The 23,590-nt window shown below is 50.0% G+C and overlaps 1 protein-coding gene across 1 annotated transcript in view; it reads left to right on the top strand.

The window, feature by feature from the left end:
* Positions 1–23,590, top strand: part of PITPNM2 (phosphatidylinositol transfer protein membrane associated 2) — a 117,542-nt gene that overhangs the window by 68,695 nt on the left and 25,257 nt on the right. The window contains exons 5-12 of the mRNA XM_044440536.1: positions 851–1,084; positions 3,902–4,228; positions 9,889–9,984; positions 15,908–16,012; positions 16,512–16,582; positions 19,210–19,454; positions 21,402–21,591; positions 22,048–22,167. Of these exons, the coding sequence (XP_044296471.1) occupies positions 851–1,084; positions 3,902–4,228; positions 9,889–9,984; positions 15,908–16,012; positions 16,512–16,582; positions 19,210–19,454; positions 21,402–21,591; positions 22,048–22,167 (1,388 nt within the window). The remainder of the gene's footprint in view (positions 1–850; positions 1,085–3,901; positions 4,229–9,888; positions 9,985–15,907; positions 16,013–16,511; positions 16,583–19,209; positions 19,455–21,401; positions 21,592–22,047; positions 22,168–23,590) is intronic.

A 23,590-nucleotide genomic window follows, 5' to 3' on the forward strand; every position in this document is an offset into this window, starting at 1 on the left:
TTTGGCTTACGATGTTTCATTTGGCATTCCCCACACGCTTATCTCTGCAACCACAAAGGCTGGAAATGTACCCTTAGAATTAGTGTTAGGCTGTTTGTGTAGCATCATCACTGCCTTTTGCAAAGTGGAAGAGACGGATCAGGGATCCTGCTTAGGGACGCCATAGGTGGAGTAGGCGGCATATAAATATTGTGAATAAATAATAAATAAAAGTTGATACATCCAAGGTGGACAGGCAGGTAAGGTCAATCAAGGAAGATGATGCATAAATTTAAGTTACTCGTGCATAGACTTAGTTTTGCGAGGAGGTGGGAGCTGCCGAAGTTGTCTTGGAGGTGGTGGATTAAGTGGAACAGCTTGTAAGAGAGCCAGTTTCACGCAGGTGGACTGAAATGCGGCTCCAGTCTTAGGAGCTGGGTGGAGGCAGGTGACGGCTGAGTTTGAAAGCTGAGATTATAAGCAAGTTGCTTTCTGTGCCAGGCACCACGTTCCCCCCAGAACTGCAGCAAATGCGTACCTGTCTTGACTATGTCGGAAAGAGAGAAAAGCTGCCCCTTTTGCAGCGGCAGACCAGTCCAAGTTGCTTCAGGAGAGACGCTGCGGTCAGATTTGACAGAGAGATCCCTCTCGTCGCCTTCCTCACACTCACGTACCTCCTCAGAGCAAAGTTCCTATTTGTGGTGCTTTCCGGAAAGAGCAACTGCGGCCAGCGTGTGACCAGACCTGTCCAGACCGTTCAAAAACCAAGTTGTTGATAGCATTTTCATAGTTACCAAAACGAGACTTTGTTGTTTGGTGTTTACCTTCGCTTAGTTTACATTTCTGTTTAAATGTCTCATTCTGCACTTAGACCCTATTGATATTGTTAAAGATCTCATCCCTCCCCATGAATACAAGTCCGAAGAGGACCCCAGGCTGTACAGGTCAGTCAAGACCACCAGAGGGCCTCTCTCGGAAGACTGGATCAAAGAGCACAAGAACAACCCCGGGAGATACCCCATCATGTGTGCCTACAAGCTGTGCAAGGTGGAATTCCGATACTGGGGGATGCAGTCGAAAATCGAGCGCTTCATCCACGATGTGGGTGAGTCACTTCACCCCTCGAGCTTCCCTCTGTCTTTGCGTCCTGGGCTCAGCTGCTGGAAGGCAGAAATGCTCGCACTGCCTTCCCCAATCTGGTGCCCGCCCCCCAGATGCGTGGGGCTGCGGCCGCCGTCCCCCTCCAGCCCACGTGGCAACTGGCTGGGCGTGATGGGAGTCGCAGCCAACACGTCGGGAGGGGGCTGGGTGCGGGGGGGCGGTTTTATTTATTATTTATTTATTATTTATTAAAACATTTCTATGCCGCCCCTTGCCGAAGCCTCGGGGCGGCTTACAACATAGATAAAACAATAAGTTAAAATATCCATATAAAATAATCTTAATTAAAACACACATTATAAGATAAAATAAGCCGCCCTGGCCAGATAAAATTCAATTGTATTTAACATTTAAAATGTTGCTTAAATAAAAAGGTCTTCGCCTGGCGCCGAAAAACAAATAACGACGGCGCCAGGCGGACCTCTCTGGGGAGCGCATTCCATAACTTGGGCGCCACCGCTGAGAAAGCCCTCCTCCGAGTAGCCACCCTCCTAATTTCTCTCACGGAGGGCTCCCGGAGAAGGGCCTCTCCCGCCGATCTCAGGGGGCGACTGAGCAAATATGGATGTAAGCGCTCCTTCAGGTAACCAGGACCCAAGCCCTTGTGGTGGAACCGCGGCAAGGCAGGGCTGGAGTCCAGGTGGCTCCTTCGTGCAAGAGGGTCTGGCTCCAGGGCACCCTGGAAGGACAAAGCCGGAGAGCTCCAGGCCACGCTGGCTGCTTGGGGGGACAAAGCCCCGCTCTCTCTCGACCCTGCCGACTGACCCGGCATCTCCTCTGAGCACGTGGCCCTAGCGGGAGCCGGGTTCCCCCACCCCTCGAGCTTCCCTCTGTCTTTGCGTCCTGGGCTCAGCTGCTGGAAGGCAGAAATGCTCGCACTGCCTTCCCCAATCTGGTGCCCGCCCCCCAGATGCGTGGGGCTGCGGCCGCCGTCCCCCTCCAGCCCACGTGGCAACTGGCTGGGCGTGATGGGAGTCGCAGCCAACACGTCGGGAGGGGGCTGGGTGCGGGGGGGCGGTTTTATTTATTATTTATTTATTATTTATTAAAACATTTCTATGCCGCCCCTTGCCGAAGCCTCGGGGCGGCTTACAACATAGATAAAACAATAAGTTAAAATATCCATATAAAATAATCTTAATTAAAACACACATTATAAGATAAAATAAGCCGCCCTGGCCAGATAAAATTCAATTGTATTTAACATTTAAAATGTTGCTTAAATAAAAAGGTCTTCGCCTGGCGCCGAAAAACAAATAACGACGGCGCCAGGCGGACCTCTCTGGGGAGCGCATTCCATAACTTGGGCGCCACCGCTGAGAAAGCCCTCCTCCGAGTAGCCACCCTCCTAATTTCTCTCACGGAGGGCTCCCGGAGAAGGGCCTCTCCCGCCGATCTCAGGGGGCGACTGAGCAAATATGGATGTAAGCGCTCCTTCAGGTAACCAGGACCCAAGCCCTTGTGGTGGAACCGCGGCAAGGCAGGGCTGGAGTCCAGGTGGCTCCTTCGTGCAAGAGGGTCTGGCTCCAGGGCACCCTGGAAGGACAAAGCCGGAGAGCTCCAGGCCACGCTGGCTGCTTGGGGGGACAAAGCCCCGCTCTCTCTCGACCCTGCCGACTGACCCGGCATCTCCTCTGAGCACGTGGCCCTAGCGGGAGCCGGGTTCCCCCTTCTCACTTTCAGGACAACAAGCCGGTTTTTGGCAGCAGCTCTGTCCTCTCCTGTGTGCTTCTGGCAAGCTATAATCGGTAAAGAAAGTGTCTCTGAGCGTGCACGGAGATTTTGTTGAACCCAGACTATAAACGACTTCCAAGAACCCTCCTGAGAACCCAGAGCCCCCCTCTGGAGGGCCCGTTCTGAACAGGGGGTGCTTCCTAGCTGCGTGTAGCCCCTCGACTTGCCTGGCTCCTGTGGGCCCCGCCTCATTCGCCCACCCCGGCACTTGCACACTCGGGCCTGCCCAAACGTCTGAACCTTGAGGTAGCTCTTCCAGCAGTTCCATCGCGGCATCTGGGCCCCCCTTTCCCTGGGCTCACCCTCCCCATCGGAGTGGCCCGTGTCACCCTGGCCCTGGAACCCTGGCCAAGAGCAGCTCCCTTTCCGTTCCCACCAAGCGGAAGCGCAGCAGGTCTCGATGCCGTCCATGCACGATGGGCAGGCTTCCCTGGGACCCCAAGGGTGTCTCTCAGTCCTCATAGAAGGGGGTCCCTTGGACCCCAGGCATTGGCAGCCAAGAGCCTCCAGGGCATCTGCTGGAATCTGCTCTAGCCTTCTAGAATGCCATGGCTCCATTCGGGGCTGATTAAGAAACACTTCACCTCTCTGATCCCAAAAAGAGATCTTGGACAGTGCAGAAACGGATAGATTGACTTTGTCATTGAAAGAGAAAGAAGATACTGATTTCTGTCAAACTTGGGACTCTTTTTATTATTGGCTGGAGAAATGGGACTTCATATAGATTTAAATCTGCTTATAAATTATCATCAATGGAAAAAAGTGTGAGGGCTGACCCAGCAGGTCCGATGTTTCTGATGACTGATGTTGTTTTTAGTTCTTCTTTGTTTTAGGGTTAAATTTTGAATAAAACTTCTTATAAAAAAAGAAAAAAAACACTTCACCTCTGCCTGAATCCAGGTCAGCATAGGTGGGCAGCTTAGTACGAAAAGCAGGCACAAAGTACTGTGAGAATCAGGAACACCCTGAGGCCGTGTCAGTGGACTGCTGGTCAGCCAGGTTGCCTGTGTGTTTCGTCCCCCCGCAGGGTTGCGGAAGGTGATGGTGAGAGCCCACCGGCAGGCCTGGTGCTGGCAGGATGAGTGGTACGGGCTCACCATCGAGGACATCCGGCAGCTGGAGAAGGAGGCCCAGCTGATGCTGGCGCAGAAGATGGCCCAGTTCAGCTTTAACGAGAACGAGCCAGAGCAGCACCTTCCCAAAGATCCCCTGGGAGAGAACGACCTGGAACCAAAGGCCATATCGCCATCCACTGGGGCAGTGGATGCTGCTAGCAATATCGGAGAAGCCCTGTCAGGGCGAGTGCTGACCAAGCAATGGTCAACTTCTTCCAAGTCCTCTTCGAAAAGAGGAGGTGAGTCACACCCAGGATCCGTTTGACCAGAAATGCAGCTTATGGCTGATGGCCTCCAGCGTGCTGGAGTGCTTCCAGGAAGGCATCATTTAGTTTGGCTATCTTGCCCTCCTGAATTTGCAGTGAGGGTAAAAAGGCAGAAGCAGTGGAAAAATACGAGGTGGTTTTGAGCAGAAGACTACAATAACCAGACTGCCTGTCCACGTCTGTGAATGATGCACGGTGGATCTGTGATGTAGCCTCATCTCAAAGCAACTTACTGAAAATACAGAGGTTTTTTAATCTCGCCACCCATGCCAGGTCCCCACGATATCACAATCCCCTCTGCAGGCGCAGAACCCCTGCTCTTACTCTTCTAGCAACTTATAACAATGCCATTGTTAAGAATCCTGGCATGGGCCTTATGCTAGCCCAATTTCCTTGGCTTTTTACAATAGCTCTTGGAGAATTCAGTCATGACTTAAATTCTCTGTTAAGCCACCCCCCCACTTTCGTTTCTTGTGTTTGTTTGTTAATTATATTCATGTTCCTTTGAGGAACTCAAGGCAGCTTACACAAGCTTTCTCTTCTCAACAGCCCTGTGAGGTAGCTTAGGCTGAGAGTCAATGACGAGCCCAAAGACAAACTAAAAATACCCCAAGTAAATAAATAAAATAAATAAATAAACCTGAGGAAGAAATGCATAGGAGACGTCGCCATGCAAATGCGCTGCAGTGTGGCCTTTTTTGAGGACAGGATAAAAGTCACTCCTTAGGGAGCTCCTGTTTGTTCAGGACTGAATTCAGTCCATTTGTGAAGAAACTTTATACTGCCCGGAGCATGAATTCGTAATAGGTTTACACCCTGGAGGTGTTAAGGCCTTCGATGGAGCTGAGGGTCCAGAAAATGCTCACAAGATCGGGTTTCTTTCGCTGTGGTGTTGTGTTCCAGCCATGCTCTAGCTGGATACAGAGAATAGTTTTCTGAGAAAGGAGGAGGGTAGGGTTGTCCTCGGCTGTAAGGATGGTTCATCTACTTTTGTCATCAAACAGATTTTTTTGAACATTTTACAAACCTGCAAGCCACATGAACACAGATGGTAGCAGAATCGGGGCCCTCACTGTGCACGGGGTTCGTTCTGTGTTACAGTTGGATCACATCCCTAGGAAAAGAATTCTCTCCAGCCCTCATTCTTCCCGGACTTCTGTCATACTGTAGTATTTTTGTACCATGCAGGACAAGAATAGGTGGCTAGCAGGATCCCCATAATATTCAGCCACTGAAACACAGAGTGAACCAGTTTGGCTGTTTAATTGAAGTTTGCAATGCTTCCTCCTTCCTTCCATCCTCCTTCCCTCCCTTCCAGCTATTGATTAATAGCTTTTGAAGCCAAGCATTCACAAAGAAATATGCACAAAATGGAAGAAACAGCAAGACATTAGACAAAATACATAAGTGTTTGGTAGACATAATTAAATAGATACATAAAGAAAAAACTACTTTTGATCCTGCAACTCAGTTAAGGAAAGGGAGCAGTAAAAACAAAGATGCTTAAGGCCACATTGAGTGTCAGTACTAAAGAGGCAAAATAATGTTAACAAGAGTTCCACAGCTGTGGGTCCACCACCAAGGAGCCTCTGTTTCATATATTAGTCAACCCAGTTAATTTTACTAGCAGGTGTGTGCCCATCCTTCAAGGTTAATACTAGCATTTTAATTAGACCCAGAAACATGCTAGTAACAGTGCAACTGATGCAAACATTGTGTAAGCTTGTTTGTGTTTAGTTGTTTATTCAATTAAAATCCATTTTTGATTGGTTGAAAATATTCCCCTGATTAATCCAGCTGCTCCATTTTTAATTTTTCCATGATTAATGAACATGGAAGTAAACCATCTGCTCTGTTTTACATACAAATGCACCTTTAGAGAGGCATTCCTCCGATGCTAGAGTTGAAGGGAAATGCCTCTTCCAAGATGATACCTGATACGGTGAATCCAGTCATGAGGAATTCCCTTTGGAGCAATTGCATTTTTCTTCTATGTGCATTTATGCAGATTTTAATCTGTCAGTGGATTGGTTGACTGTCTGAAACTTGCACACAATGAATCAGCCTCGATTTATTTTATTGTGTGACCACCTTAGCTCGGGGGTATTTGAGTCTGCCAAGACATGTTTCCGAACTGGCAGGAATTCTAATAATATCTGAGGATTCAGTGGCGAATGGGAGGGGACTATAGAGGGGGCAGTAGAAATGCTTAATAATATGCCGGGCGTGGAGGCGTCTGCCATGACGTGGCTGCCTCAGGTGATGCGCTGCTCCTGCAGGCACATGTCTGCCGAGTCGGAGATGTGCAACACGAAACAAGCCTAGAGGCTTGATTAACGCGTGGATCCGATAATGATCTCCTGTTCCTTAACTCTGCACTGCACTGACCACGGCAAAATTATATGTCCTTCATTATAAATGTAGATGGCTTCTTCCTCCCTCTGCTCCCAGGTCATTTCTCCCAGAGGATTATGGATTAACGCAATCAGTCCACAGTCTTTCTACTGGGAAAGTGGTTGAAACCATGGAGGGGCTGGGTTGCAGGATGGGAACTTGCGCCAGGAGGAGCCTTCCCCTGCTCCGTTGCCACACATGATGAGATCGCAGGCCCCTTAAAGAGAATCTTCCTCTTCTAAAGTGGGTTTATGGGCTGGATCCTCTCCTGCTGCCTGCCATTCCAGCCTGAGTTGGGGTGAAGGGCTGCAGTTTGTTCCCAGTTTGTTTTCCAGTAACACGCTCAGGAAGCCGATCAGAAGTATCCTGTTCTAAGGCCAATAATGGCTTAGTGCCCCCCCCGCCCCCCAGTCCTCTGATCTTTCCATGAATACAGTTGCATCCCATCATCTTTGTGGGCTCACCTGTAGAACAAATGGGACCAGGAGTGGGGAATACAGGAGAACACAGGTAGAAGGAGCTCTGCTCCACTGTTTTGAGAATCGCTGCCTTGATAGGCCAGACTGCTAGCTTTCCACAGTTGCGTTTATGCAGAAGGTCAGGTGGACCCTCAAGCCGCACCGCCTTCCGCATCACCCCCAGTCCCAAGCACCACCGTCACCGAAGCAGCCCCTGCTTTGGCGGGCCTTGGGCCCCGCATCCTCGCTGCGTCCCCTCCTTCGGCGAGTCTGCCTTCGGCTCTTGCTCCTCCCCCTCTGCCTCCCCATCGCTTCCATTTCCTGCTCGACGACGGGCAAGAAGCCCGTGAGCGACTAGGCCGTGGCCTCCCCTCCTTTCCACCCCCCGCCCCGAGCCAGCGCAAGAGGCAGGTGCATAAGCAGGTCGTAGGGCTGGCAAGGGGAGCAATTCCAGGGGGCTCTGCCATGCTGTGATCCCTTGCAGGGGCCCCACCGTGCCCAGGCCGCCCCGCCACCCCCTCCTAGGCAAGCCCTGCGCCCTCCCACGGCCGCTCTGCCCCTGACTCGGGCACGGCGGAGCGCTGGGCACCTCTGGCTTTGCCTCTCGGCAGCTTGCCCTCGTCAGTGGCCAGGCACCCCCTTTTCCAGAGTGGAGGCGGCGGGTGAAAGCAGCAGGCGGCAGATCACGAATTGCGGAGTTAGGGAGTCCTCGGGCAGCGCTGGCCTCTCCGGGCTCCTGAGCTTGAGGTAGGAGACGGCTGCACGTCCCCGAGGGAGCCGCTCGGATGGCCTGCCGAGGGCTGAGGAGGTGCCTCTGCTGTCTCCCCGCGAGGCCCCGATCAGGCGCCTGCTTCCGCAGCGAGACCCCTGGCGTGTGCAGGGACCCCGTCGCAGGCCAGCCTGTATTGTCGCCCGTTCTATTTTGAGCCGGCATTGTGCGCGGCCCTTTGACGTCAGAGTTAGCTGTGCACTGTCAATCACTTTGTTTCCTTATTCCCGGAGGGATGGGGTGGGATAGCCGGGGGCTAGAGAGTGAATGCCGAAGCCATAATTAGCTCTGAGACTGATCCAGCGTTGTGGGGGTGGCCCAGTGGCCTTTCCACATGACAATTAGTAAAATTAGAATCCGAAGTAATTGCTTGGCATGTTCAGCCTCCTTCTGCTGGTTCAATAATAAGTGGGTTTTTGTGTTGCCATGTCACTTCACACAAGCCACGGGATGCTTTCTGGGGAGCTCCGTGTGAGTTTAATCGGCTCGTGGCCATTTCGCTGCCTTCGTCAGAGTAGCTGTGGTCGCGGGCGTTCAGTGCGCGTTCCCTGGTCCCTTACCAGAGTGGGGGAGAAGGAAAGGATGAGCAGAGCCGGCCCGGCTCCCAAGAGCCGGGCGAGCAGGTAGGTGGGGGCCACAGCCCAGGACTGGAGCGGTGCTGCTGTCCCCAGGGACGACAGCCCATGCCTGACTCGCAGGGGCGTGTCTTTTTCTCCTGATGGTTGGGGATTTTTCATCCTCTCAAAATCCCCCTCTTCGAGCTGCTTTCGTGTACGCGGAAGAGAGCTCTAGGGTTCCCTTTGGGAAGAGAGGCAGTCGGAAGGGGAGTGGCTTTGCCTCCAACCTTCTGATCGCAGCATCCAGAGATGCTTTTATGTAGAAGACAAAGTCCTTGTCGAGAGAAGGAAATACACAGTGGGGTCTCGTGCGAACCTTTGCCCGCACTTTGCGTGGGGCACACGAGAAAATCGGAGGCACGTTGGAGGTGTGTGATGCAGGAGGAAGGCCTGCAGGGTCAGACCCACGGCCTGTGTTGGCGGCCAGCTTGCCCTACCAGGAAGCCCCGAAACTGAACGGGGGCGCAACCACTTCCTCCCACTCACGGCCTCTGGCGACTGGCGGGCTGTTCGCCTTCTGCTTCAGGGGACTTGAGGTGATGTAAAGGCCTTCAAAATTCTGGAACCGTCCCTGAGCAAAAGCATTCCTCCCTATTGACAACGAAGGGCTTTTGTGGGCCGTGCGAAATGGCCTCCGGTGGTTCCCGCAGCTACGTGTTCTCCTGTCCTGCGCTTCATCTCATGGAGAAGCCAGCGATCATTTTTCCACTGCAAGGTGGCGATGTGAGAATGAGAGGCCTCTCTACCTGCTGAACGAACCCTTGGCCCATTCAGCCAGCCAGCCAGCCAGCACAGGAGCCGGTTTTCACGGCTACTGTCCAGTCTCAAACAGCTCAAGTCGAACACATGAACCCTGACTTGGGTGGCCAGCTGAGATCTCGTCGTCGTCATCGCCCTCCCCCAGAAATGTACTCCCCCCCTTGATTTTTCTGCATCCAACCTGAGGAAGGCTTCTGTGTGCCTTGAAAGCAGGCAAAGTACCCTACAGACGTAATTTTGCCCTCCAAATGTATTTATTCTGCCACCCCTTAATTTCAGAGAGGAACTTTTCCAATCAGGTGGCTTCCTTTTCTAATTGCCAACTTGTACAACCAAAATGCTTCTGCACATCCTCCGATGCTTATAAATAGCTGCCCTTTGAAAACAGCGACGGAGGCTTGCTGTGCCCTGATGTCTTGGTTGTGGGTTATAAGAATCATAAACAATGCGGAGCAGACTCAGGGTGGAAAGTTTGACATCATGCAGAATTCACTGGGTTTCTTGCGCCCCATGCTTTGGGGGTGGGCTTCCGCGAGGACCACCCCGCTATGCCTCTGCTGGGAAGGGCCCGCTGGGACTGCCCTTGTTCTCTGAGCAGAGGCCAAGTCGTGTATAAATCCGTTTTGTTTCTCCTAGCAAGCCCCTCTCGCCATAGCATTTCGGAGTGGAGAATGCAGAGCATCGCAAGGGATTCGGACGAGAGCTCGGACGATGAGTTCTTCGATGCACACGGTAGGTGGGGCACCCAAAGAGAGCGGCTGCTCCCCTGGGGCGGGGGCCTGTGCTTATGTGGCGGTGTGCGTGGGTGTGCACGTGCGGAATGTGTGCGTGCCTGTGTATCCCTGGCAGTGCGTGCGGGGCGGGGAGAGGAGCCGCTTCTGCTTGAATGGGAGATGTTCTGTACCACTGACGGAAAGGCTGAACCCCCCCCCCCCCCCCCCGGTCCAAGCTGGTCCTTCTGCTCACTGCGGGCTGTCACCGAATCCATGGAAATGTGCATTGATTTTCTAGCAGATGTGGCCCAGGATGTTTTGGTCAGTGAACAAGAAATGCAAACAATGATCCTAAACGAAGTTACTGGCGATTTGCTGCTTGCTAGCAGCACCCCAAAGTCTGCTCCTCAGAGTGGTTGCTCTGCTCTGCTCTGCTCTGCTCTGCTCTGCTCTGCTCTTCCTGATGATTTTCAGCTAAGGGTTTGGAGCCTGCTTAATCTTCGTTCCCTGGGTGTGATCATGCACTGAGTGGAGGGAAGGAGTCCACGCTCAGCATAGTAGGGTTGGGGTAAAACAAGGCAATGGCTGTAATTAGTGGCTTGCCTGTGCCTAACAGCCTCGTTGCTGCTTTTTGTGCTTGGTCTGGACAGACGGCAAGAAATAGCGTTGCTTGCAGTTGGTGTGCTATGATGTACTGGTTAGGCTTGCGTGGACTAGTAAGGCCTGGATTAAAATCTTGGCTTGACTGTAAAGATCAGTAGGCAGCCTGGGGTCCTTTGCTGTCTTCTCCTCCTCCTCCGCGTTTATTTTTAAAATGTTCTACAATAGTAGCTTCTGCATTAATAATAATGGAAGCTTAAGGAGTTCCAGTGGCAGGCTTACAAGCTGAAAATCTCAGTGTTAGTTGAGGCTAAGAACAATCACGGGGTGGTTTTGACAACGAAATAGGTAGCCCCACATCGCTCTCCCCAAGCTGGGCCTTCCAAATCTTTTTGGACTGCAAGGACATTTGGGAATCTGAGAAACTGTTGTGCGCACCCTTTAAACCTCTTCTGCCCAGTGTCTTTTGTCCTTGAACCATTTAAATGAACTCCTCTTTTGGGGAATTGTAGAAATTCGACCACAACACGATGCGTTGCAAGGTGTCCACCTCAGGCGGAGCACTCTGGCACTTTCAAAACCCATAATTTTCTGTTTGCTGCATTGGATGTACCACTCAAATCACCAGCAAAACGTCCACACAGACATGCCCATAAAGTGATACTCGAGCAAAACAGCTCCACATGTGGTTGGCCTTCTGTCCTTTCCTATCCCATTTCTTTATTTTCACTTTTTCTGGCAAAAAATAAGTAAGTGTGTGTGAGAGAGAGCAGAGGAGAAGTCCTCTTTGAAAAAGAGCATTCCTTTTCTATCACGTATTATTGGAGTGCCTTTAAAATACGAAATGTTGTTTCACTGCTACATAAGCAAGCAGGTAGGTGCCTGCCAGTGGATTTTCCACCTAAACTTTGAAGTAACGCAGAGAGTGGCAAATTGTTCCAGGGGCTGTTTGCTGAGGATGTTCTTCTATCAAATATGCTTCCAGAGCAGTTTATATGCCTTTAATAAAATGAGACAGCCCTTGCCTGTAGGCCTATAACTCCAAGATACTTGACACAAAAGGAGGAAGAAAAGAAGATGACTCAAGCACCAAAGAACTACTCATGACACAGTTCTTCTGGTGGTCAGTTAGAATGAAAACCGTTCAGGGAAAGAGGAGTCCAAAGGAGCTGGCTTTTCAGCAGGGCTGAGGGGTAGCTCTCCTTCCTGTCGCCTGGGGAGGTGCACGCCAGTATAGGTGATGTCGAAGAAAGCGACAAGAGCGCTTCACTGCCTTCATGACTTGTAATCTTAGTGGCATCCGGCTGGCATATGGTGGGGAGGTGATGCTGGATTTAAGGTGGGCTCCTCAATCCAGGTGGGATTTAGGTTTAGCATAAAAACACCTTATGCTAAACTGAGCTCACTCTGCTTTGGGTTTAGCCCCTGTGGCACAGAGAGGAGGGACATTTCAGTGAACACGCTGGGGCATTGTGGGCAGAGACGATCTGGGGGCATTGTGCATTTCAGCCTGGATGCCAGTGCGGTTTGTATTGCTAACCCATCCTTGGTCCAAACCTTACATTCCTCAATTTCTTTTCTGTGCCTCCCTTTGCTTGCTTATCCAATAGCACCTAAAGCCAGTCAAGCATTTGCTGGTTTCCAAAAATGGACTTGAGAGATGGAAAATTAGATGCATGTCATATGTTCCATTTCTGCTTCCAAGAAGCATTTGCTTTGTCCTGCTTGGGAAGGTATTTGTCATCCTGCGGTTTGGCTTTGTAGACTGTGCTTCACCAGGGCTTCTCCTGACCCAGGTGTTAGAGGTATTTCTCTGGGCTTGCAGGAAGGAGGGAGGGAAATATCTCCCTGGACACGAAGCACCCTGCACAGGTGAATAAGACTTGAATGCCTGTTTGTTGTAAATATAGGAGGAGGACTTGTCATAAGTTGCCACTACAGAAATGAAGGTGGTGGTGGTGGTGGTTGTGTTTTGAGACAACATTCTCTTGCAAACATAGCCTCTGCCCGCAAGAGTCACGCAACTTCATCCCTTCACGGTTTTGCACAGCACTTCTAAGGACCGTTCCAGAACATCCAGGTGTCTTTTGGACCTCAAAGGGTCCAGTTTTGCCAATGACGACTAAGCAATGCCCTTTGCTAGAGAAATAGTAGAAGAGAAGGGTGGTGCATATAAATACTGGCATAAGCTCAGCCTTCTGCAACTTGGTGCCCTTCCAAATAGTTTGGACTACTGCTCTCAGCATTCCTGACCGTTGGGCGTGCTGGCTGGGGCTGATGAGGCTGGAACTTCAAGATTTCTCTGGGCACCAGGCTGGGTGAGGATGCTTTATATGCTGTTCTTGAATATTATGCAGATACCACATCCTTCCAGAATGTGACATGCGACTGAGCAACACATTGCAAGGCTGAGTTGCTGTTTGCACATGCTGCTTTTTCCAACGCGCCCCCCTCCCCCATGGTTAATATTTAGGATTGTCCATTTTCTCAAAGGACTTAGCTGTACCTCGGCAGCAGCAGGCCAGAAGCCATATAATATAAATATGTGGACACGTGTGGTAAGCTTTGGATTCCATCCAGTCTGTAGTATTTTTGGTATATTTCCAGCCTGGCTGGGAAAAGCAGCTTGTGGGATTTCTGCCTTGTGCACCAAAATATCTTGACTACCTTTGGCTACTGTTTTGAGGAGGGCAGTATCCTGAGGTGGCCCCGAGCGTCCAGAGAATACAGCACTTCCCCAAACCCGTAGGAGAGGGATTCATGACCAGGAAATCTAAGTCTGTGTCTGAAACCAGGTGGTAAAGAACTCGATTGTACGGTTGTAATAGATTGTGCTTGCTGCAGCCTCCAAGCTCCTCGGAAGAAACAGCGCCCACTGAAAATAATTTATTAGTGCCTCGCCCTGCCTGTTCTTATTTGGGGTATGTCGATTGCTTCAGCACATCACAACAAGAGCAGGATCTAGATTTATTTTTTTAATCTTGCAAGCCTCCCCGCATGCTCTCGTTTGCTGGCAAAGTGTGACAAACTGAATTATTAATATCAAATACCTGTGTCATAAAAGATGCAAATAATGGGTAGAGGAACCCGTTCGGTGATCACAGAAAGCAGCAGCAAGACCTGTAATTAAGCTTCCCAGGCAAATGGGTTCAATATTTAGATTAAGTTATAGGAACAAGCTTGGAATGTAAATTCCCCCCTCTCTGTTCCTTGCAGCTCTGACAGTGCACACTGTGCTCACGCACCCCACCCTGCAAGCGCATTGGGCCACGGGCAGAGACCTTCCTTGGAGAAATCGGTGCGGTGCGTGCATCAGCTGCACAGCAACACCGTGTGTTGAGCTGTGGGGAGGGTGACACTGATTTGGGCAAGTTTGTCTCCTCTTGAGCAAGCCCCTGTCCTGACTCTGCAGTATTTATCCCAAAGAAACAGTGACCTCCTTCTCCGTAGACTTGAAACATTACCCCATTCTGAGATGTAGTGATCGGGACCATAGCCGGTTAATTAATGGGTTAAAGGCAAGAAAGTTACCTGTTTGGACAGTTAATAGTTCTGTCAGGGGCCGTAGTCCATTTTGACGCTCCTTCTGCAGAAATGTAAAAAGGGGGTTTCAAAGGACAGCAGGCGCAAGGAGATCTGCTTTATACTGAACTAGATCTGTGGTCCTTCTAGCTTAGGGCTGTTGACACTATTGGACAGGGGCTCTCCAGGATTTCAAATAGGAGCCTTTCCTAGCCCAACTTTGCCAGCCCAGTCCCAATCCAAGCAGGTTTTTGGGTTGGGTCAGGTTGGATTTTTCAGCACTAGTGTACAAGGCCCCAGAGAACTTGGGAATGAGGTAGCTGAGAGCGTTCTTTCTCTCTTACCAATCTGCCCAGTTCCCTAGGCCATCGGATGGTGTGTCCCTGGTGGTTCCATATGGACCTTTACCCTGATCAGACCTCCCCCCGAAAGCCTCACGCGTGGTGGCTCTATTCCCGCCTCTGGAGGTCAGGCGGGTGCCAGCATGGTATTGTTTCCAGCATCCCATTAAAACACTTATTTAAGAGGATTGTCAGAAACGGAGATGAGCGCCACCCCCTATAGCCGCTTGGCTAGCAGAGTAAAACCTGCAAGGACCCCTTTCCTTCCCCTTCCCTTTCCCCTTTCCCCTTTCCTTTCCCTTTCCTTCTTGAGCAGTTGTTGCAAGCAATACAGCATTGGTGTCTATGTGACATTCAGAGGCGGGACCTATTGCACTGAAGTCTCTGCCCCAGGTGGATTCCAGTCAGGTACTAGGTCCTTGCAGTACAGTTGAGGTGCCGCATTCGGTGACTTCCGCAACCTGAAGGGTCGGCAAGGGAGAAGGCGCTCTGACACGCACATCAGGCATTGGCCAAGGTCAGCACGGATCAGACAAGTGGGCCCTGGTGCGGTTCAGCCCTTGTGTACACTGCAACTTTAAAAACAACCTGAACAGGCTGGAAGGCGACCGACCAGTCGTGACGCTGCATATTCTTCTGGCAATGTGTGCTCTGACGTGGCTCGCATTGTTTTACCTTCAGAGGTGGGCTCCGGTCTGATCAGTAGGAACATACCAACAAACTCTGCAGTTGGTTCCTTTTTAAATTCCCAGCTACCACCTGTTCCAGTGACCACCTGCGGCAGGTTGATTGCTATAGGTAGTGACCTTGGCACGAGCCGTTTCCCTACATCGCCTTCTGTTTGTTTTCCTTCTTTTACCCTGAGTCAGTTCGTCCTGGGGCACCATATCGCAAAGGACTATGAGGACATGATTTCTGAATCTGGAGGTCTGTGCTTATGGTTTTTCCTCCCTTTATACTGTGGTTAAGGAGTGAAGTGTGTTGCTTTATACCCACTGAACGTCCCTTTAAAAATTCCAGAATTTGTAATGTGAAGCCACTTCATCATCAGGGGTGAATCCCATTCCCATGGGGTAGTTTGGTGGCCAGCTGGTTGTCAGTCCTTGGAAGCAGTCATGGGAGAACACACGCTACTTCCCCCAGACTCCAGCCTGGGTCCCTCTTCTCCCCTCTTAAGGGTTGAATGCCCTTAGCCATGGGTAAGGCTTGCTATGTTGATACAGCTTGTTTAAATGCTTTAGAGTCTGCAGTTAGCACGCTTGTGCAATACCTTCTCTTTGATGCACAAGATTCTCTTTATCTTTCAACACTTCTGATTTCCTAATCTCAAGAACTGTGGGTTTTCTGAGCACCAGCTTTCCATGTTTGCCCTGCTAGCCTCTATCGGTTAGGAGTTGGCCCAAGACTAAAAAAAGAGCTTCTGACACCATGTTCCATCTGTATTTCTGAACATAATTGTTGCCCTCTCTCTCTTCAAAGAGGGCCTGTCTGAGAACGAAGAGGTGTTCCCGAAAGAAATCAGCAAATGGAGTTCAAATGATCTCATGGATAAGATTGAAACCCCTGAATCTGAAGAAGCACCAGGTAATTTCTTTTTAGAAAGGAATATTGTATGGGACAGTAATCCTTTTACAGTTCAGACTTTACGCAGTGGCTCTCTCAGTTGGATATAGACTGTCGGTCCCCGGTTCGCAAAACTGACATTCATTTGCCTGCATTACAAACCAGTGTCCGTTTTATACCTGTTAAACTTCCCCTATAGAATCCTGGACACACACGGTGTGGCAGCCACTCCCCCACCTGGGGTGAACCCTGTTCCCCTGGGGAGGGATGATCCAACGTGTTCATCCTTTTGCTGATGTTGAGATAACTCTCTGCATGGATTTTCCAAACCGGAGGTTGGAAGCAGGTGCCATGTACCCGCAAACTCGGGCTTCTTCCTGCTGCCTGTGTTGTTACATGAAGGAGTACTTACAGATGTCCTTTGACATACTGAATCCTACGAATCTTGCTGTGCCTCTTGCCTCTTGCTGTGTGAAAGAAAGAAGCTCTGCTCATGCCATTGATCTCTCTTTCCTTCCAGATGGTCCATGTCTTGGATCAGCAGCGGAGTACAACGTTGGATCCAGCGTGGAAAGACTAAGTATAATTGAGGCATGCCATCTAAATAAATCCCTTTTTCTAGCATGTTCGAAGGGGGAAAAACTTACAACACTTTTGTGTGAGCAATGTATTCATTTCACATCCTGCCTGCTTGTCGCTGTGACCCGGTAGTGAGATCCGGGGCCTTACCGAACCTTGAGACAAGATTTGGTGTCTCAAGGAACTTTCCTTCCCTCTGGAAACCCTACCAGATTAACTACAGCGTAACTAAAAGTACTGCTCAATTTTAGTTGCAAAGGAAAGAAACTTTATTTATTTATTTAGAATTTTTGTATGCCGTCCCATCGCTTATAGCCTCGGGACGGCTCACATAAATAAATAAACATAATACATAAAATAATACAATTAAAAACCCAGAATCACCCTGGCTGCAAAATTAAAACCTATAGGTATTATTAAGAGTTGTTAAAATATCGTTTAAATAAAAAGGTCTTAGCCTGGCGCCGAAAAACAAATAACGCCGCCGCCAGGCGGACCTCTCTGGGGAGCGCATTCCACAGATGGGGCGCCACCGCAGAGCAAGCCCTCCTCCGGGTACTTTGCCTCCTGATGTCTCCTGGAGGGCTCCCGGAGGAGGGCCTCTGCTGCCGATCTCAAGTGGCGGGAGGGCAAATATGGCAGCAGGCGTTCCTTTAGGTATCCAGGTCCCAAGCCATTAGGGGCTTTATAGGTGATTACTTATATATGGCGATGTGACTTGCTGGACTGCCCTTCTGTGTGCTTTCGAGAGACAAAGGTATATTTGCAACCTGCTTTTTGGGGAATGGGGGAGGAGGGGACAAGCTCTCAAGGAGCATATTCATTCTTCAGTGCTCTCGCCTTGATGAGCGGCCAAGGGCATGTGCTTCATGTCCCTCAAGCTCCGAGGTTAAATATGCCAACTTGACAGAGAGCTGATGCATCTGTGGAAGGAGGAGTTTGTGGCTACATGCAGTACACTCTGTGCTTTCCAAGTTTGCTGGACTCCGGTTCCCTTCACCCCACTCACCAAGTTGTAATCTCGGCACATCTGGAGGTTGGGGAAGGGCAGTATAGATTATTCTGGCCCTTAGAGGAGCAGCAGCTCCACATAGAGAATGCGGCTGTCTCCTTCTTTAGCAGTAAGGCACGAGAGACCAGCAGCCTCCTTCCAGACATATCTGTCTTCATCCTGGACATGTTCGAAAGACATTCTCGTTGGAACAAGAGGCGGTGCTAAAGCCCAGGTGGAGCTCGGGAAGACCCAAGGCCCAGCTCGTTCATAGAAACAGAGCGAGTCAGAAGGGGCCTCCCAGGCCATCTAGTCTGACCCCCAGCTCCAGCCGGCTCCATCCATGACATGCCCACCCTGTGAAACACCCTCACTGATGGGGCCTTAACCACCTCCTGTGGAAGCCCATTCCACACACCGTCCCGTTTTTCCAGCCCTCCTCCTCCAGTCACCACCACCATCACCAGTTCAAAATTCTCCCTTTGCAAGTTGTGGCCAGCACAAGTTATGAAGAACTTTTAAAATTCTCACTCGCAAATAAGTTGTCCCCCCATACTCTCAAGGCCACTGACTTCTGAAGAGCCAGTATTCTGTTTGCCTTGATAAGGTTTTTGTTTTGTTGTGCTTTTAAAGGTCAGCCAGTGTGGTATAGTGGGAAAGAGCACAGGACTGGGACTCAGGCAGCCTGGGTTTTAGTCCATACGCAGCCATGGACCGCACTGGGTGACTTTGGGTGAGTCAAGGACTGTTAACCAAACCTCCCTCACAGAGTTGTTGTTGTGGGAATAAGATTGAGAGGAGGAGGAGGAGAACTAGGTAAGCCACTTTGAGTTCTTTAAAAATTAAAAAGCGGGATATAAATCAAATAAATTATAGAATGTTATGCTGTGCTTGCAGTATCTTTCCACCCCTTCCCCATGAACTCTGGAAGAGAGAGTCAAAGTCTGTTCTGCACTTAGCCTGATTTATGAGGAGAATAAGCATGTAGAATCACGGTATACAATTAAGGCACGAATGTGTCAAACACAGCATGAAAACAATCAAATGCTGAACGGGTTCCAGGAAAGTACTCCACGTTTTTGGTAACCCTCCCAGTGAATCCCTTTTGTTTAAACATCATCATCTCTCCTGCCACAAATGCAGCCATTTATAGTGCCCAGGCATCTACTGTTCCAGCTACTGAATTCTTCCGGTTTCAAAGGACAAGGTGCTTCACCACTACAGTTGCCTGGTATATCCATAATGCTGCACGATCTGAACATTTCTGGCTGTTTCACGTGTGTCCAGGAATCCTTGTTTTGCAGCAGAAAGGGGATCTGCTTGTCTGGATTGATTAATGGAGCTCTCGGCAAAGCTTTCTGGGCGCTACTGTTCCACAAGAGCAACTTCAGAAAGGCTCACAAATGACCTGTTATACTGAGAAGTGCGGAGAGCTTGGCATAAACCCAAAGGAACTTTGAGATCCACATAGAACAAAGCCTTCTAAGCTCTTTAATAAAGTGCTTGGGGGGTTTTCTCCCACCAGCTGGTGTATCTTGAGGTCCTGGTGAAAAATAAAGTGTACCCCACAACCATAAGGGTGCAGTAGTTTGGGCCTTGGATCCAGATCGATCTAATTTTGCATGTCTTTCTCCCTGCCCCCTTGCAGGATGAGACCGTAACTCCAGTAGCACCGCCAAGCAAAATCCATGTCCTGCTTTTGGTTCTCCATGGAGGGAACATCCTGGATACGGGAAGCGGCGATCAGAGCTCCAAGCAGGGGGACGTCAACACCTTTGCCACTGCATTTGACGCCGTCATCAGGGTCCATTACCCAGCGGCCCTTGGGCGTATCGCCATCAAGTTAGTTCCTTGTCCAGCCATCTGCTCAGAAGCATTTTCTCTTGTTTCCAAGTGAGTTACTGCTTGCTTTCCTCCAGTGAGTCTTGCCTTCTTGTCATGTGCCTGAAATACAGCAGCTTCAGCTTCATCATCTTTGCTTGCAGGGCAAGCTCTGGCTTAATTTGATCTTGTTTGCTTTTCTGTTGGTCCGGGGTATTCTCAAAGGTCTCCTGTAGGACCATATTCTGAGTGCATCGCCAACAGAAATTCTTGCCTGGATTAATTGGGAAGTTCAGGACAGTTAAACCACTATAAAAATGGATCGCCACATTTGTTATTCACCCATAGGGCATTGCTGTTATCATTCATTATTGATTTCATTTCTCAATTGCCCCACATGGTATTAACTGTCTGGGAGGGTCCCAACAATTTGCAAGCTTCACTAAAACAAACCGCAGATAAAAATACAGCATAAAATTTCAATATACAAATGTCTGAGCGACAGCTAAAAACCATTTCAGTAAAATACTAAACTTGCTGAACCTAGCTATTGCGAATGCCATTCAATGCCTGGTTTTAGCGTAGTGCCAAAAAGAGGACGCGAGTTCAGACCTCAGTGGGAAGATCATTCCACAGGAGCCCGGGAGCCACCCCCGAGAAGGTCCTCTCCCATGGGGCCACCTTCCTGCTGAGCCTCCCTTGGAGGTGCCGTTCAGGGGAAGGCTTCTGGAAGCATATCTGGAAAGCTGGTGTGGCGTGGTGGTGAAGAGCACGGGACTGGGACTCAGGCGACCTGGGTTCGAGTCCCCGCTCAGCCCCCCATGTCTCCCAACTGGAGACGCAAAGCCACCGCAGTGCTCATTTTCCACAGCAAAATCAACCCCACCTGCTCCATCACCATGATTTGGGGCCTGCTGCTTCAAAGGCCCCAGTTTGGGGGTTACCAAGCTGCACAGAAGCAAGAGAGCCAGTGTGGTGTCGTGGTTAAGAGCGTGGGACTGGGACTCAGGCGATCCGGGTTCGAGTCCCCGCTCGGCCATGGAGCCCACTGGGTGACTTTGGGCCAGTCACAGACGCTCAGCCCAACCTACCTCACAGGGTTGTTGGTGTGGGGATAAGATGGAGGAGGAGAATGATGTAAGCTGCCTTGAGCCCTTTGTCGGAAAAAAGCAGGATATAAATCCAAAAATAAATTAAAAAATAAAAAGTCCATATGAACTCCCCGGCAGCCAGGCCAGAAAAGATGTTAGCAGGAGAGACCTTCAGGTCCCGGTTATAATCTGGCCGCCGTGTTCTGCATTGGTGACTAGCAGGGACACCCTCTGCCTGTGCTGTTCCAGTGGGCCGCTTCCAGCGTCCAACCAGTACCATAAAGAAACTCGAGAGGTCTGTGAATCAGCCAAGTTACTCTGGCAATAAAGAGGCAATTGCTTGCTTTTGAAACGACAATAATAAAGACGTCTTGAAGGTTGTGTAAAAGAGCCATTGCGATGATCGGTGCCACGAGGCGGGCTACCAACAGCGACTTGGACAAGAGAGAGGAGCCAGCTGAATCAGAAAAGCCAGAATATAGAAAATGAATAAAATTAAGGGAATGAACGATAGTGGTTTAGCTTGGTTGAGGGTAATACAGATGCAGGAGCTATATAATGGACCAGAACGTCCCGACCTATTTGACGGTGTCTTTCCACAGCAACCCATGTGTCTCGGGAAGCCTCAAAGCGTTCCCTTTTATTTCCATATGTAATGAGCCAGAACCATATTTCCATAAAGACATCCATGTCCTTGTTGCCCCTCGCGGTCCGTATTTGTTTACTGAGCTTTTCTGCGAATGCTGTGTCGTCATTGCAGCAATGCTCCATGATACTTGCCTTGCATGACCCTGCTGTCCCGTCTTAAGACTCTGCTGCGGACTCTGGGCGTTGCAGAATGACCCTGGCCAGTCAGATGCAGGCTGCAGAGGTCCCACGATGCGTCACAGAAAAGGGGACAACCCCTAATGTTCTGCCTTCTCTTTAGTCTCAGCCCGTACAGTTATGACGAAGGCTGCCTTTCCAACAGCCAGGATCACACGCCACTCGCAGCGCTTCCTCTGTTGGCCACGTCATCCCCGCAGTACCAAGAGGCCGTCTCCACGGTGATCCTGAGAGCCAACCAGGTGTACAATGAGTTCATCAAATCCCAGGAAGGTGCATCATTCAGTGGCCAGGTGAGCAGGCTGCCTTGATGGAGGGGATGCAGGGAGCAAGCTGCCGCTTTTCATTTCTTGTGGAACTTCATGAAGGAAAAAAAAAAAATCAGGGCTCAGATTAAATAGCTCTTAGCTGATGAATCCATATGCGGTGTTAAGTATATTAACCAGGTGATTACATCTGCATATGTTTTCTATGAGTAAAGTAGTAAATAACTTTTTTATTGTTAAATGATAAATGCATCAGAAGAGGCATGCCCTTTTGTGTGTGTGAGAGAGAGAGGGGAAAGGTCTCTTTTAGTACCTCACGTCACTTGCATTTTTCTAAGTGAAATATCACCAATTATATATAAAAAAAAGATTAGAACATTTAAAGTCTGTTACCTGCCACTCGTATGTCCAAATTTACTCCAGATTTTTCTGTTGGTGTTCTATAATGAGAACAATGAATGGCTTTTGTTTTCCCTTGCACAGGTGTGTTTGGTAGGGGACTGTGTAGGAGGGATCTTGGGCTTTGATGCTCTGTGCTGCAGCAATCAGACGATGTCAGAGAGTCAAAACAGTAGCCGGCGTGGGAGTGTCATAAGCGTGCAGGTACACACACACACACACTCTCTCTCTCTCTCTCTCTCTCTCTCTCTCCCTCCCTCCCTCCCTCCTTCTAGGCTGGCAAGAAAGCACACTTTTCACTGTGGAACAGTCATTATATACATTATATGCGTATGCTTTTATGTAGCTCATTTCACCTACATTATCTTTAGAATTCTAATCAACTGAACAGGCTGCCCTTGTTTCAAAGGAGAAGCAAGAGACATGATTGTTTTTCTCCCTAAGGCCGTGCTTAGTGAAATTTCCATCCAAAGCGTATCTGATTTGCATCGTGAGCATAAATGTCTGCCGGGTCACCATTAGGTTGTCCTTGGTGACGTGTTGTGCCCACAACCACTATTAATATTACAAAACTACAGCCTGCCCCTCCGTTCCCTCAGAGAAATCGCTGGTGTTTCCCCTGCTCAGTCTTGCCTTGATTTCAACATCCGTCCTTCTGTTCTCTCACCTTGGGTCTCTCACCTCAGTCCAGCTACCCTCATGGCTCCCAGCAGGTAGTCCCCCTCCTCAGATTCCTACACTGGGTCATTTCTGGCCCCCAGATGCAGTCCAAACTCCTGTACCTGCAAAGGCACCCACCCCACTCTTCTGCATTGCCCTCGCTTGCATCACCCTGTGAACTTGGCTCATCTGGCTTCTCCGTCCCCAGCTGTGCAGAAGACTTCTGCTCCCTCAGACAGCTCCAGCCTCCCTCTGTCTCTCGCTGCCCCCAAGACCAAAAGCTGCTTCCCAGAAAACTGTACCCACACGCCACTGCCACCTTCTCCAATGGGATGGTGGGGGTTGCACTCCAACACAGCTGGAAGGTGAAAGGTCGAGGAAGTCTGCCCTCTCGCGACTGCGTCTGTGCAGTTGAATTAACCACACCTGCGTCCCATTTAGCTCCCACCTCCCCTTCCTTCCCTCTCCTCTCTCATTTCCTCCGGGTCAGAATTTTAAATGATATGCTCCTCGGGGGAAGGATTGCTGCTTTTGCTCTCTGCGAAGCACCTTGCGCTCTGACCCCACTGGCTCTCTGCAGCCACCTGTGTCCCCGCGCCAGGGATGCGTTCCAACCCCTGGCAGCCCATCGCGTGGGAAGAGGAAGGTGAGCCGAGAGGGAAGGGGTGGCCCAAGCCATGCCATTTCGTCATCTTTTGAGATCATCTTTTCTCAGGCACTTGACAACTTATGAGTTGCTTCTGACCAGACCTTGATTCTTTTTCTGGCTTGTTCTTAGTTGCATGTGTGTCTTGCGATGCGTGTTATGTTTGTACGGACATGGCTTTTATATGATATTGTAAAGATTCTAATCTTTATAACCCGCACAGAGAACTTGGTATAAAGGTGCAGTACATGACACTAAACAAAATTTGGCCCCAGCCCTTGTCTGCTCTCACCTGCGTCCAAAAGCAGCCCTGGGCGAGAA

Source organism: Varanus komodoensis, unplaced genomic scaffold (genome assembly GCF_004798865.1).
Source record: "Varanus komodoensis strain SLA01 unplaced genomic scaffold, ASM479886v1 scaffold38, whole genome shotgun sequence".
Classification (NCBI taxonomy): Eukaryota; Metazoa; Chordata; class Lepidosauria; order Squamata; family Varanidae; genus Varanus; species Varanus komodoensis.